The sequence below is a fragment of the Eptesicus fuscus genome, chromosome 12 (assembly GCF_027574615.1).
Source record: "Eptesicus fuscus isolate TK198812 chromosome 12, DD_ASM_mEF_20220401, whole genome shotgun sequence".
NCBI classification, from domain to species: Eukaryota; Metazoa; Chordata; class Mammalia; order Chiroptera; family Vespertilionidae; genus Eptesicus; species Eptesicus fuscus.
This window is the reverse complement of record NC_072484.1, coordinates 29,009,451-29,022,362: the sequence shown is the minus strand read 5'-3', so window position 1 is coordinate 29,022,362 and position 12,912 is coordinate 29,009,451. Positions and strand designations below refer to the sequence as shown.

Here is a 12,912-nt window from a genome sequence, read left to right as displayed (position 1 = left end):
CAGATCTTCTACAGCTAGGACATCAGCAAGACAACATGCGCATGTCTTGCTGATATCTACAGCGCCCCTTCCTGTTCCCACCTGGGGCCCTGGAAAGGGCAGTGCTGAACCTAATGCGGGAGGAATGGTGGGATTTAAGCACACTGTTCCCAGAATGGAGCAGGGATTTTGGAACGTTTGAGAGGAGGACTCTTTCTAGAACTGCCCAAAATTACATCATGTAGATGTCACCTATAATTTAGCCCAGCCACACTACTCGAAGGGTTGGTCCCACCAGAGTCCATCTTAATAACTCAGCCTAAAAATCAATCTCAACCCAGAGAACTTTTCTGGGGAAAAAAAAAAAAGAAAGGCAAGAAGAACCCCTGACAGGGAGACCCTTGTCTCTGTTTGAAAGTCTGGTATTGCAATAGCTAAGCTCTGGAAACAGCCCAAGTGCCCATCAGTAGCCGTGTGAATAAAAAAGCTGTGGTACATTTACACCATGGAATACTATGCAGCAGTAAAAAAGAAGAATCTCTAACCCCCTGAGACAGCATGGAGGGGCCTGGAGAGTATCAAGCTAAGTGAAATAAGTCAATCAGAAAAAGACAAGTGTCACATGATTTCATTCATATGTGGAATTTAAGTAACAAAATAAAGTGGTGAACAGAATGGATCCAGAGACATGGAAGCATGGAACAGAGTGAGGAATCTCAGAGGGAAGGTGGGGGGGAGGATGGGTGGGGGGGAGGTAGTCAACCAAAGACCTGGTATGCATATATGCATGACCCATGGACACGGACAATGGGTAGTGAAGGCCTGGGGGGATTGGGCGGGGGCTGGAAGGGGCCAATGTAGGGGGGGGCGCATATGTAATACTTTCAACAATAAAGAATTATTAAGAAAGAAGAAAGGAAGTCTGGTACTGAAGGCTTAGGTTAAGCTGTGTCCTGGTGTGCACCAGTGCCCCCTGGTGGTAGAGGGATGATTGTGGGTCTTGGGGAAGGGGTGGGTACATTGGGGGGCAGAGAGTAGCACAGCTCTAAAACAACCTGCCCCTTAGGCAATGACCATTTGAGAGAGTATTATTCCCCAGACCTCAGGGAGTTCCTGAGGTTCATCCTTGTATCCCCAGGTCTTGGGTGCTCTGAAGACAGTTTTAAATCCTCACTCCTACCCAGAAATGGTAGAGGTTGCATCAGGGTTGGGATGGGGTGGCCTGTCACATGCTGGGCACCCATGTTTGCTGCCTGTGTGGGAGCCAGTGAGCGGGTAAAGTCTCTGTGAGACCACGTGTCCCAGGACAGCTGAGGAGGGCGGATTGGGATCCTGAGTGCCTGACCTCTGATCCCAAAGGCCAAGTCCAGCCTAGGGGGGAAAGGTAAAAGCAGTTTCACTGCTGGCAGCTCAGCAGGATTCAGTTTCTGTTTCTCAGACCAGGGCTTCTCCCCAACTTCCCTATCGGGCTGGAGAAGGAGGGAAACGGGGTGACACAGCCAGCTGGAGTGCTCTGCCCACTGATAGGAAATCAGGGTGCAGCTGGGCAACCCTAGGAGTACAGTGTCTTTATAACAGTGGGAAGTCCCAAACACTTAACACTGAGAGACATATAATCCATAAATGCAGTCTATTGGCTTTGAAATGGGCAACAGAAATTTCACCTTTTAACCTGGTTATAAATGCTCTCGGCCTGAGCACCCATTCCCCGAGCTTTGCCGAACGGTGCTGGGCAAAGATGAATGAAGCCATGATAAATGACGGGGAGTGGACTGGGCTTAGAGCAAGGGGAAGACGAAGGTTGCGCTGCAGTTGGGCTGGGGTGAAAGTGATGGCTAGGCAGTGATTTGGAATGGAATCAGGGTTGACATGGAGGTGAGAGTGATGGGCTGGGGGTTAGGGTAAAGGCCGGTGATTAGTAAATGGTGGGGTTGGGATGCAATGGAGAGTGAGATAAGGGTGGCTCAGGGGCCTGCATGGGGAAGGATGGTGGTTGGGATTGGGATTGGGATTGAGATTGGGAATGGGACTGGGATTAGGATGTGGGTTGGGAAGATTTGGAGCTGTGGAAGGGTTTAGGGTAGGAGTGCAGCTTTGATTAGTGTCTTGGGCTTGGGTTGATTTGGCATCCAGCTCTCACACCGAGATGACCCCCAGCCAACCTCAGCCCAGCCCTGCTCCCTTCCCTCCACGCGCCCTCCAGGCCCAGAGATAGGAGTACCTGCTCCACGGGGAAGTGGCTGCAAGGCTGGTGAACCGCAGGCGAGGAGAACAGGAAGGAGGGCCAGGCGCTCGGGTGCTGCCTGCTCCCCGGGGCTCTGTCACCCCGAGAGAGGAGATCCAGCCTCAGGAGCCGCTTCTTCTTTCCCCAAAGCCTCAGCTGTACTGTCCAGCCCGGAGGCTGGTCGGGGAGGCAGCTGCAGGCCTTTCGCAATCCAGGACAGGAAAGACTTGGCAGGAGGAGGCTGGGCACCAAGGGAGTTGAGCAAAAGCAAAAATGGGACCCGGGGCCACTCTACAGCCTCCTCTCAGGCAAAGTGGAGGGATATGGAGGACCTGTTCACCCCTCTCTTTGGGGCCACTTGGCCTTTTTTGGGAGTCTGAGCGTGGAGGGGAGCTTTCTGCGCACTGTTCCTCCTGACAATGGGCAGGAGGCAAACCCAGGGAGGTCAGGGTGCAGCTGGGCAATCTCAGGAGCACAGTATCTTTATAACAGTGGGAAGTCCCAAACATTTTTTTAAATATATTTTATTGATTTTTTTACAAAGAGGAAGCGAGAGGGATAGAGAGTTAGAAACATCGATGAAAGAGAAACATCGATCAGCTGCCTCCTGCACACCCCTTACTGGGGATGTGCCCGCAACCAAGGTACATGCCCTTGCCCGGAATCAAACCTGGGACCCTTCAGTCCGCAGGCTGACGCTCTATCCACTGAGCCAAACTGGTTAGGGCAGAAGTCCCAAACATTTAACTCTGAGAGACATATAATCCATAAATGGAGTCTACTGGCTTTGAAATGGGCAATAGAAATTGCCTGGAGGAGGGGAGCTTTCCAGGGCACCCACACCAAGGTGCTGATTCTCCACACCCCCATGGCATACTGGATACTTTGAGAAGGACCCCCCACCCCCCAAGAAGCAGGTCCTCGTTGTAGGGAACACAGGGGCCCTGATATCTGGGACACCCACTGAGGTAGAAAAGGGGAGACCCTAGCATGGGAGAGTTACCATTATCATACTGCAGCCCACTTTATTGAGGGCCTACTATGTGCCAAGCACTTGACATATGGGACAGATGTTAATTGCTCCAAACAATCCTGGATACAAGGGACAACACATTTCTTTGTTTTTGAAACTTAAATTCACTTCATCTCAGCCCCTGCCTATCTGTAGTGTTAGGGAGCCCAGCCATGGCAGGTCATCCCCCCCTCTATCCTGTGGGCAAACCTCATGTGCTGATAAAAATAAAAATAAAAGGACGTGAAACCCTGAATAAACCAGCATAATTTTTTTCAAATAAAAAAAACCCCACAAACACATAGTTTGGCTAAAGAAACTCAAAATAACAGTGGTTTAAATAAAATAGAAGCCGAAGCCGGTTTGGCTCAGTGGATAGAGCGTCGGCCTGCGGACTCAAGGGTCCCAGGTTCGATTCTGGTCAAGGGTATGTACCTTGGTTGCGGGCACATCCCCAGTGGGGTGTGTGCAAGAGGCAGCTGATCGATGTTTCTAACTCTCTATCCCTCTCTCTTCCTCTCTCTGTAAAAAATCAATAAAATATATTTTAGAAAAAAATAAATAAATAAAATAGAAGTGTATTTCAATACCTCAAGTAAATGTGGGCATCTGAGGCTAATATGGCAATGGTTCAATCATCATGAAACTAGAACCCTTCTTCGTCTTTTTTTTATTTTTATGTTTCCACTATTTATGTATGACAAATTTCACATCTGTGATGCTCTTCAGTCAGAAGTTCTTTGAGACGATGCCATCGGCCTTGGCCAGTCGGAGAATGGAGTCATCTGACTCACCCATCCTGCGGATAGCCCCGCAGATAGCATAGGTTTTAAACTGGCCATTGAACCTGCCTGTCACCTTGTCCACCTCGGCCACGTTCATCTGGATGGACGCGTGGTCCTTGGCGCCGATGATGCGGTTGCTGGCGGAGCATTTCCGCCGCACGTACAGGTCCACGAACCCGCCGGCGTCCTTCTGCACGTCGAGGGCGTGCCTGCTGCCACCACCACGAGCGCGTCGGCTAGACCCCTTCTTAATGTTTTGCTCTGCCATCTTCAAAGAGCTACTTCCACTCACGGTCCATGATGGCTGCTTGATTTCCAACCATTATATCTGAATTCCAGAAAGCAGTACGGAAGAAAGAACAAACCCTTATCTTTTAAAGCTACACCCACTTTCACTCATTCAGTCACTACTTAAATTACACATTTTATTTCTGCCTGTATCACATGGCCTTATGCCTTCATTCCAATAGATGATGTGCCCACGTAATTATTAGGGGGCTCATTACTAAGAAGTGGGGGTGAGGGAGATAAAGCCCTGCCCTTATATGGTGAAATCAGGACCATAATTCTGTCATTCGTTTTTTGAATCTACAGGGATCCCAGCCCTAGGCTTTGACAGCTTCTCTGCAGAACCTTCTGTCTCCCCCAGAGGGCGGCAGAGTCCCCAGCTTCCTCAACTTTGTCTTCAGACCCTATTGCAACGTAGTCTAAGGGAGATGTTCTGGATGCTGCTGAGGTCAGTGCAGGGCAGGTGGGAGTTCCGCAGAGCAGTGGTTAAGTCCCTGGGCTCTGCATAGAGCTGAGTTCAAATGCAGACATTCACCCCTGTGTGATCATGGGGAAGTCACGCAACCACCCTGAACCTAAAGTCCTCCAGACAGCTTGTGTGAAGGGTTCCCCACAGGGCCTGGAATATAAGATGAGCTCTGTGCGTGCATAGTGAGAGTGACTGACGGCTGTGCTCCCTTCTTCCACCCAAAGTGCAGTCTAACCCAAAGCTACACCTATTTGTACTCATTCAGTCACTACAACAGCCTGTGGTCTCTCCCTCTGCCTCTCCTGCCTTGTTCATGCAGTACTCGCTCTCTCCTGCTCCCTGAGTTTGTGGGCTCTGGGGTTCTTAGGGAGACTGAAGGGCCATCCTTCTCCCCAAACCAGCCTTCAGGTCTGTGGGATAACCCACCGAGGCCCACAGAGGCCTCACAAGAAAATAAAAAGGCCTGCCCTAACCGGTTTGGCTCAGTGGATAGAGCATCAGCCTGTGGACTGAAGGGTCCCAGGTTCGACTCCGGTCAAGGGCATGTACCTTGGTTGCGGGCATATCCCCAGTAGGGGATGTTTCTCTCTCATCAATGTTTCTAACTCTCTATCCCTCTCCCTTCCTCTCTGTAAAAAAATCAATAAAATATATATTTTTTTAAAAAGAAGTGGAGCTTATTTTAAAAAGAAAAGAAAAGAAAAAGGCCCAAGTTGTGGGTCCTCCCGTCCTCCTTCTTATTGAGGCTCTGGGTGTCCAGTGTGAACATTTGCCCCAGGGGCCCCACCTGTGCAGAGCTGAACGGAGTTAGACACATTTAAGCCACCGCACCGACTTCCAGTTCTAGATGGTGGACTGGGAACATGTCTCTACCACCCCCGGCCCCTCAAACGCCACCGAAAGCACAGAATGGAAAAGAAAAAAGGAAATAAACCCATAGGCTGAGGACAGGATGGCTGGAGGTGGGTACATCAACTGCCCAGGGATTTTGATTGACTGCTGAAAGACAGAGAAAGGGCTGATCGCAATGAGGGACAAATGGGGGCAAAGGAAACCATGGCCGAAGCACGCCTGAGAGATAGCTGACCCAGAGGCCAGAGCAGGTATGGAGCACAGGAGTGGGTTCTCTTAGGGCCGTGGTCGGCAAACTGCAGCTCGCAAGCCACATGCGGCTTTTTGGTCCCTTGAGTGTGGCTCTGCCACAAAATACCACGGCCTGGGCGAGTCTATTTTGAAGAAGTGGCGTTAGAAGAAGTTTAAGTTTAAAAAATTTGGCTCTCAAAAGAAATTTCAATCGTTGTACTGTTGATATTTGGCTCTGTTGACTAATGAGTTTGCCGACCAATGTCTTAGGGGAACAACACCCCTCAAAGGGATGGCAATAGCCATATGGACCTCTCTGCCCCCCACTACCAACAGTCCAGAGCACAGCAAATACTCTACATCGATGCCCATAGCAACAGCCTCGATCCTCGTTCATACAGATGAATTGGTCACCAGGTAGTACCAGAAAGCTGGAAAAAAAAATAATAACAATAAGAACACAAGAAAAGGAGGAGGATTAAGAAAAGAATAGCAAATAGCTATTGAGTTCTTACTGTAGGCCTGGCAGTGTTTAACTCGTTTAATGACCCTCTGAGCTAGATGCTATTGTTCTTTTGGCTCTTCAGGAAACTGTCACAGAAAGGTAACCTAACTTGGCAGAGGTTTGCTCAGCTAGTGAGGGGCTAGAGATGGAATCTGAACTCGGGCAGTTTGTTTCCTGCATTATACTCTGAACTATCAGCTATACTGCCTCTTTAATAAGCTAAACAAAAGGTGAACAAACTGATCCCAGAGGAAATAGATAACTGAAAGAACAGAAGAACTGAAAGAATAGTATAATACTATTACATTCATAAAACAAAGAGAGGCAGTGACAAAAATAAAGCAAGAAGTAACTCCTAGAAATTTAAAATGGAATCACTGAAATTTAAAAAAAAATCAATAGGAAAGAGTGTGAACATTTGTGATTTGGGTGTTCAAAATGAATTCACTCTTCTTTTAGTGAATAAAATAAAATACTCTGATTCCCCTGCAGCATTCTCAAATCCTTTGGGTTGGGTGGGATTAGCAACCACAACCACCACTCCCGTTTGCAACATAAGAGGAACTTATTCCTGCTGGAAGTCCACGATAAATAGCCAGTGGATAAAGACAACATTGAGGGCAGAGGAAAGATATACGTAAAGTGACCCTGGATCCTTGATGACATCATTGGAGCCCCTGAATCAAGCCTTACCTGAAGCTAAAAGGGTGAGTGTTTCTTTCTCTCAATATTCACTGATTAAATCCCATAGAAGGACTCCGTTAATCCATGCCTCAGTTGTGTGTCCATACCTCAGATGAGTCACCATCAAGGCAAGCTGCCAGACCTTGGGTGTAAGCCCACCCCAAAGGCACTGCAACTGAAAAACAACCCAAGTCACACGATTGGACTAAGGGAGCAGCAGTTCCCAAAAAGAATGCTGGGTAAACACAACAACAGCTACCACATGTCACTACACGCATCAAGGAGCCGGGCATGGGAAAGTGTGCATGGCGCGTAGACCTTGCGGCCACACAATGAAAATGACATCTGTTTCTTCTCTCAGAAAGGAAAAGAGAAAGGCAATTAGAAAACCAGAAACAACAAAATCTATTCCAGGGGCCAAATATGAAGCAAACACATGTGAGGCATGATTTTGAGCAATTAGTGGAGTGTAAGAAAAGAGACTGTGGGAAAAGAGAGGGGGGGGGAGGGAAAGAGGGAGGGAGGAAGAGAGAGAGAGAGTGAGAGAGAGAGAGAGAGAGAGAGAGAGAGAGAGAGACTGCACTTGACCTTAACGTTCCAGACAGCAAATACTCCCCTTCGCAGAGCAGAGGAGCTATCTCGGTTGGAGCTTTCTCGTGACTTGGTTCTGCAGTAAGTAATGTTTATATCATCGTGATTGGTTAGTTTTCAGTTTTTAGAATCAAACTAAAGCTAAAGAATGGAAGATTTCATTATAATTACAGAACATATAAGTGTTATAAACTTTGACCATGGGAATGTAAAGATAAAACCAACAGAAATTAGGAGGAGGTGCGGAAGGAAGGTGTCAGATGGCACGGAGGGGCTAATTGTCCTTAGATAGTGGTGGGGCTCAAGAAGTACTGTCTGGCCCAGGGGGGTGGCTCTGCTTGTTGAGCTTTGACCCATGCACCAAGAGATTGCCAGTTCGATTTCCTGTCAGGACATGTGGTTTGATTCCCTGTCAGGCCACATGCCGGGGATGCAGGCTTTATCCCAGTACAGGACATGCAGGAGGCAGCTGATCGATGTTTCAATCTCTCTCCCTCGCCCTTCCTCTCTCTCTCAAATCAATAAAAACATGTTTGTTTGTTTTTTAATTTTTTTTAAAGAAATACCATCTGAAGTTGATGGAAGAAAAACTATGTTTTAAATGTGAGTGGACATGGGGGGAGCTGAGAGATAGTGTGATTTAAATCTTATAAGCTGTCATTAGTTGCTCTCTTGAGTTACTAAATTGAGAAATAGAGGTAAACATATTATTTAATACTATGAAGTTAAAACTCTGGAATAGCTCAAAATGGAAAAAGTTCTGAGAAGTGGAACTGGGTGTAGGGAATTTTGTGTTTTTTGCTTTGTCCCATTCTGTACTGGTTGAATTTCTTTACTGACACATATTATACCCTATCAGAAGTCCCCCACCCCACCCCCACCCCCAGGGCCCACCTCCTATGTGCTGATGGAAGGTAGACACTCCCTTCCCACCTCTTTCTAGCCTGGCTTCCTGTTTGTACTGCAGGGGCTGGAGTTACATTTCCCAGCCTCCCTTCCAGCTACCTGAATGCCACCACCCCATCCAGACATAATTAATTCCCCACTTCACCCAACTGGTCAAATAATAATCTCTCCCAAAAATGTGGAACTGGAAATGAGAGACACTATTTGGCATCTGCTGTGGCTGGAATGAAGGGCAAATAGATTCAGGAGCTGTAGGATGATCACATGCATGGAGAAGAAAAAGCAAATAAAAGGCAAACTCTTAAGAGTATGAAAAACAACCACAGTCTGGGGGGAAATATTTGCAAAACGCATATCTGATAAAGGACTTGTATCCAAAAAAAAACCACAAGGAACTCTTAAAACTCGACGATAAGACATCGAACAACCCCATTAAAAAGGGGCAAAAGATCTGAACAGATACCTCACCAAAGAAGATATACAGGTGGCAGATAAGCAAATGAAAAGATGCTCCACATATGTCGTTAGGGAAATACAAATGAAAATAACAGTGAGATCCCACCACACACCCATTGGAATGGTCACCATCCAGAACACTGACAACAGAAATGCTGACCAGAGTGTGGACTCTCATTCGTTGCTGATGGGAACACAAAATGGTATAACCCCTTTGGAAGATTGTTTGGCGGTTTCTAACAAAGCTAAACATCGTCTTACCATACAATCCAGCAACCAAGCTTCTGGGTATTTACCCAACTAAGTTGAAAACTTGTGACTGCACAAAACCCTGTACACGAATGTTTATAGCAGCTTTATTTTATAATTTCCAAAAAACTGAAAGCAACCAAGTTGTTCTTCAGTCGCTGAGTGGATAAATTGTGTTACATACATACAGTGGAATATTATTCAGTAATAAAAAGGAAATAAGCTATGAAAGCCATGAAAAGACATGGAGGAAACTTGAATGCAGATTACTAAGTGAAAGAAGCCAAGCTGAAAAGGCTACATCCTGTATGATTCCTACTATTTGACATTCTGGAAAAGGCACAACTTTAGAGACAGCACAAAGATCAGTGGTTGCCAGAAACTGGGGCAGTGAAATACTCTGTATGGTACTGTAATGGTGAACTATGATATGTATTTGTAAAGACCCATAGATATGGCCCTAGCTGGTTTGGGTCAGTGGGTAGAGTGTCAGCCCAAGGACTGAAGGGTCCTGGGTTCGATTCCAGTCAAGGGCACATACCTCGGTGGCAGGTTCCCCAGCCATGGTCAGAGTGCATGCAGGACGTAACCAATCGATGTGTCTCTCTCACATCAATGTTTCTCTCTGTCTCTTCCTATCCCTTCCCCTCTCAAAAAAAAAAAAAAAAAAAGCCATAGATGTGTAACACAAAGAGTGAACCTTAATGTAAACTATGACCTTTAGCTAATAAGGTATCATATTGGTTCATTAATTGTAACAAATACACCACACCAATCCAAGATGTTAACAATAGGGAAACTGTATGGAAAAGATAGATGGGCACACTCTGTACTATCTGCTCAATCTTTCTGTAAATCTAAAAGTGTTTTAAAAATAAAGTCTTGCCTTAGCCAGTTTGGCTCAGTGGATAGAGTATCAGCCTGTGGACTAAAGGTTCCCGGGTTCGATTCCAGTCAGGGGCACATGCCTGGGTTGTGGGCTCGATCCCCAATGTGGGGCGTGCAGAAGGCAGCCAATCAACGATTCTCTCTCATCATTGATGTTTCTCTCTCTCTCTCCCTCTCTCTTCCTCCTTAAAATCAATAAAAGTATTTTTTTTAATAAATAAAGCCTTAACTTTTTTAAAGGCATTTTGCAACACGAGAAGAATGTAGCAGACATGCAGAGAGCAGCAGAGAAGAGAGTCCACGTGGCAACAGAGGGAAGAAAGTGGCCAGGGCAACAGCTCCCTGGCTGATGGCTGATGTCCAGTTCCTTGTTCCAGGCACTTGTGAAGCCCAGATGCGCTCCTCTGCCCCCAGATTCTATGACATACACGCCCCTGTGTTCCTTCCCTATGCTGCTCTAAGGGGGTTGTTACTTGTGTGGTAACACTTCTAAAGCCATCACCCAAGAGGACAGGTGAGGTGATGACAGAAGAGGTCTAGTCTAGCAACCAAAAAGTAATTTCCGCATATTTCAAGTTCAAGTATTTTCTTGAGTACCATAGAAGAGATGGACCACAGAGGATTCCAGTCAAGGGCACATCTCACAAAATCTTTTCTTCTCTGACCCCCTTTGCTACACACCATAGTTACTTCTACAATTCTTTCTTTAAAAATTCCTCACCCGCCAGTGTGGGTCAATTGGCTGAGCGTTGTCCTGTGCACCAAGAGGTCACTGGTTCGTTTCCCAGTCAAGGCACATGCCTGGGTTTGGGGCTCAGTCCCCCAGTAGGGGGCATGCAGGAGGTAGCCTATCACTCTGTCTGTCAGTGATGTTTTTGTCTCTCTCTCCTTCTCCCTACTTCTCTCTCTAAAATTAATAAAAACATTTTAATAATAATAAATTTTAAATAGATAGCCTAGCTGGTGTGGCTCAGTGGTTGAGTGTTGACCTATGAACCAGGAGGTCATGGTTTGATTCCTGGTCAGGGCACATGCCTGGGTTGCAGGCTTGATGCTCAGGAGAGGGCATGCAAGAGGCAGCCAATCAATGATTCTCATCATTCATGTTTCTATCTCTCTCCCTCTCCCTGCCTCTTTGAAATCAATAAAAATATATTTTTTAGCCCTAGCTGGTTTTGCTCAGTGGATAGAGCGTTGGCCTACGGATTGAAGGGTCCTGGGTTCAATTCTGGTCAAGGGCACATGCCCAGGTTGTGGGCTCAATCCCTAGTAGGGGGTGTGCAGGAGGCAGCCAATCGATTATTCCCTCTCATCATTGATGTTTCTGTCTCTCTCTCCCTTTCCCTTCCTCTCTGAAATCAATAAAAATATTTATATATATATATATATATATATATATATATATATATATATATATAAAGCATAATATGCTAATTAGACAGGACAGCCAAATGACCTTCCGGACATCCTTCTGGAGGAAGCTGCAGCGGAGGGGGCCAAGGCAGAGGCGGTTAGGGGCAATCAAGCAGGCAGGCAGAGTGGTTAGGGGCAATCAGGAAGTAGGCAGAGTGTTTGGGGGTGATCAGGCAGGCAGGCAAGCAGTTAGGGGTGATCGGGCAGAGTGGTTAGGGGTGATGAGGCAGGTAGGCAGGTGAGTGGTTAGGAGTCAGTGGTCCTGGATTACAAGAGGGATGTCCGACTGCCAGTTTAGGGATCCCTGCGGGATCAGGGCTAAACCAGCAGTTGGACATCCCCCGAGTGGTCCCAGGTTGCGAGAGTGTGCAGTCCCGGCTGAGGAACACCCCCCTCCCTTCCCATGCACGAATTTCATGCACCGGGCCTCTAGTTTTTAAATACATACATACATACATACATACATACATACATAAATACATAAATACATAAATAGTCCTCAATGCCCTGGCTGGGTGTCTCAGTTGGCTGGAGCGTCATCCCGTAACCAAATAATGTTGTGGATTTAATTCCTAGTCAGGGCACATACTTAGGTTTCAGGTTTCTCTCTCTCTCTTTAACTTTTTTGTTGCTGTTATATTCACCCGAGGATATTGTTTTCCATTGCTTTTTCCGAGAGCATGGAAGCGATAGAGGGAGGGGAGAGAGAGAAAGAAACCCTGATGTGAGAGAGACACATGGACTGGTTGCCTCTCACACGCTCCCCGACTAGGGGCAGGGAGCAAAGCCATAACCCAGGTACATGCCCTTGACCAGGAATCAAACCCACGACCCTTAAGTGTGCAGGGCGGTGCTCTAACCACTGAGCACACTGGGCAGAGCTCACTCGCATGCTCTCTCACTCTCTCGCTCTCTCTCTCTCCCTTCTTCTCTCTCTAAAATCAATAAAAACATATCCTCGAATGAAGATTTAAAAAAGAAAAGCACTCCTCAAAGCAATTTTCCCAAACCCTAGTCTCTACACCTTTTATCTTCTCCCAGCCTCCCTCCATCTTAATTCGGCATCATCAAAGTCAAGAAGCCTCTGGGGAGACCGAATCCTCCTGACATGATGTTGGGAGGGGTGGATGAAGCTGAGTGGAAAAGCTAGACTTGTCTATCTTGGGCACACTCTGCCTGGGTGATCTCATCCCTCGCGTGGCTTCAATTACCATCTCCATACGGACGGCTGCCAAATCTCTACCCGCAACTCCAAACTCTGCTCCGAGCTGCAGATCTGTGTATCAACTGCCTCGTCAACATTTCTCCTTGGGGTCGAATCAGGTAGGATTACATTCTGCTGTGAGTAACAGAGACGGAAAATACAGTATCCTAAACAAT

General features: G+C 46.9%; 1 protein-coding gene across 1 annotated transcript; it reads right to left on the bottom strand.

The window, feature by feature from the left end:
* Window positions 1–3,936: 3,936 nt before the first annotated feature.
* Window positions 3,937–4,268, bottom strand: LOC103285633 (40S ribosomal protein S21). The gene has a single exon (XM_008141035.3). It carries the CDS (start codon window positions 4,266–4,268, stop codon window positions 3,945–3,947), a length of 324 nt encoding a protein of 107 aa, XP_008139257.2. The 3' UTR covers window positions 3,937–3,944.
* Between the last annotated feature and the right edge of the window lie 8,644 nt (window positions 4,269–12,912).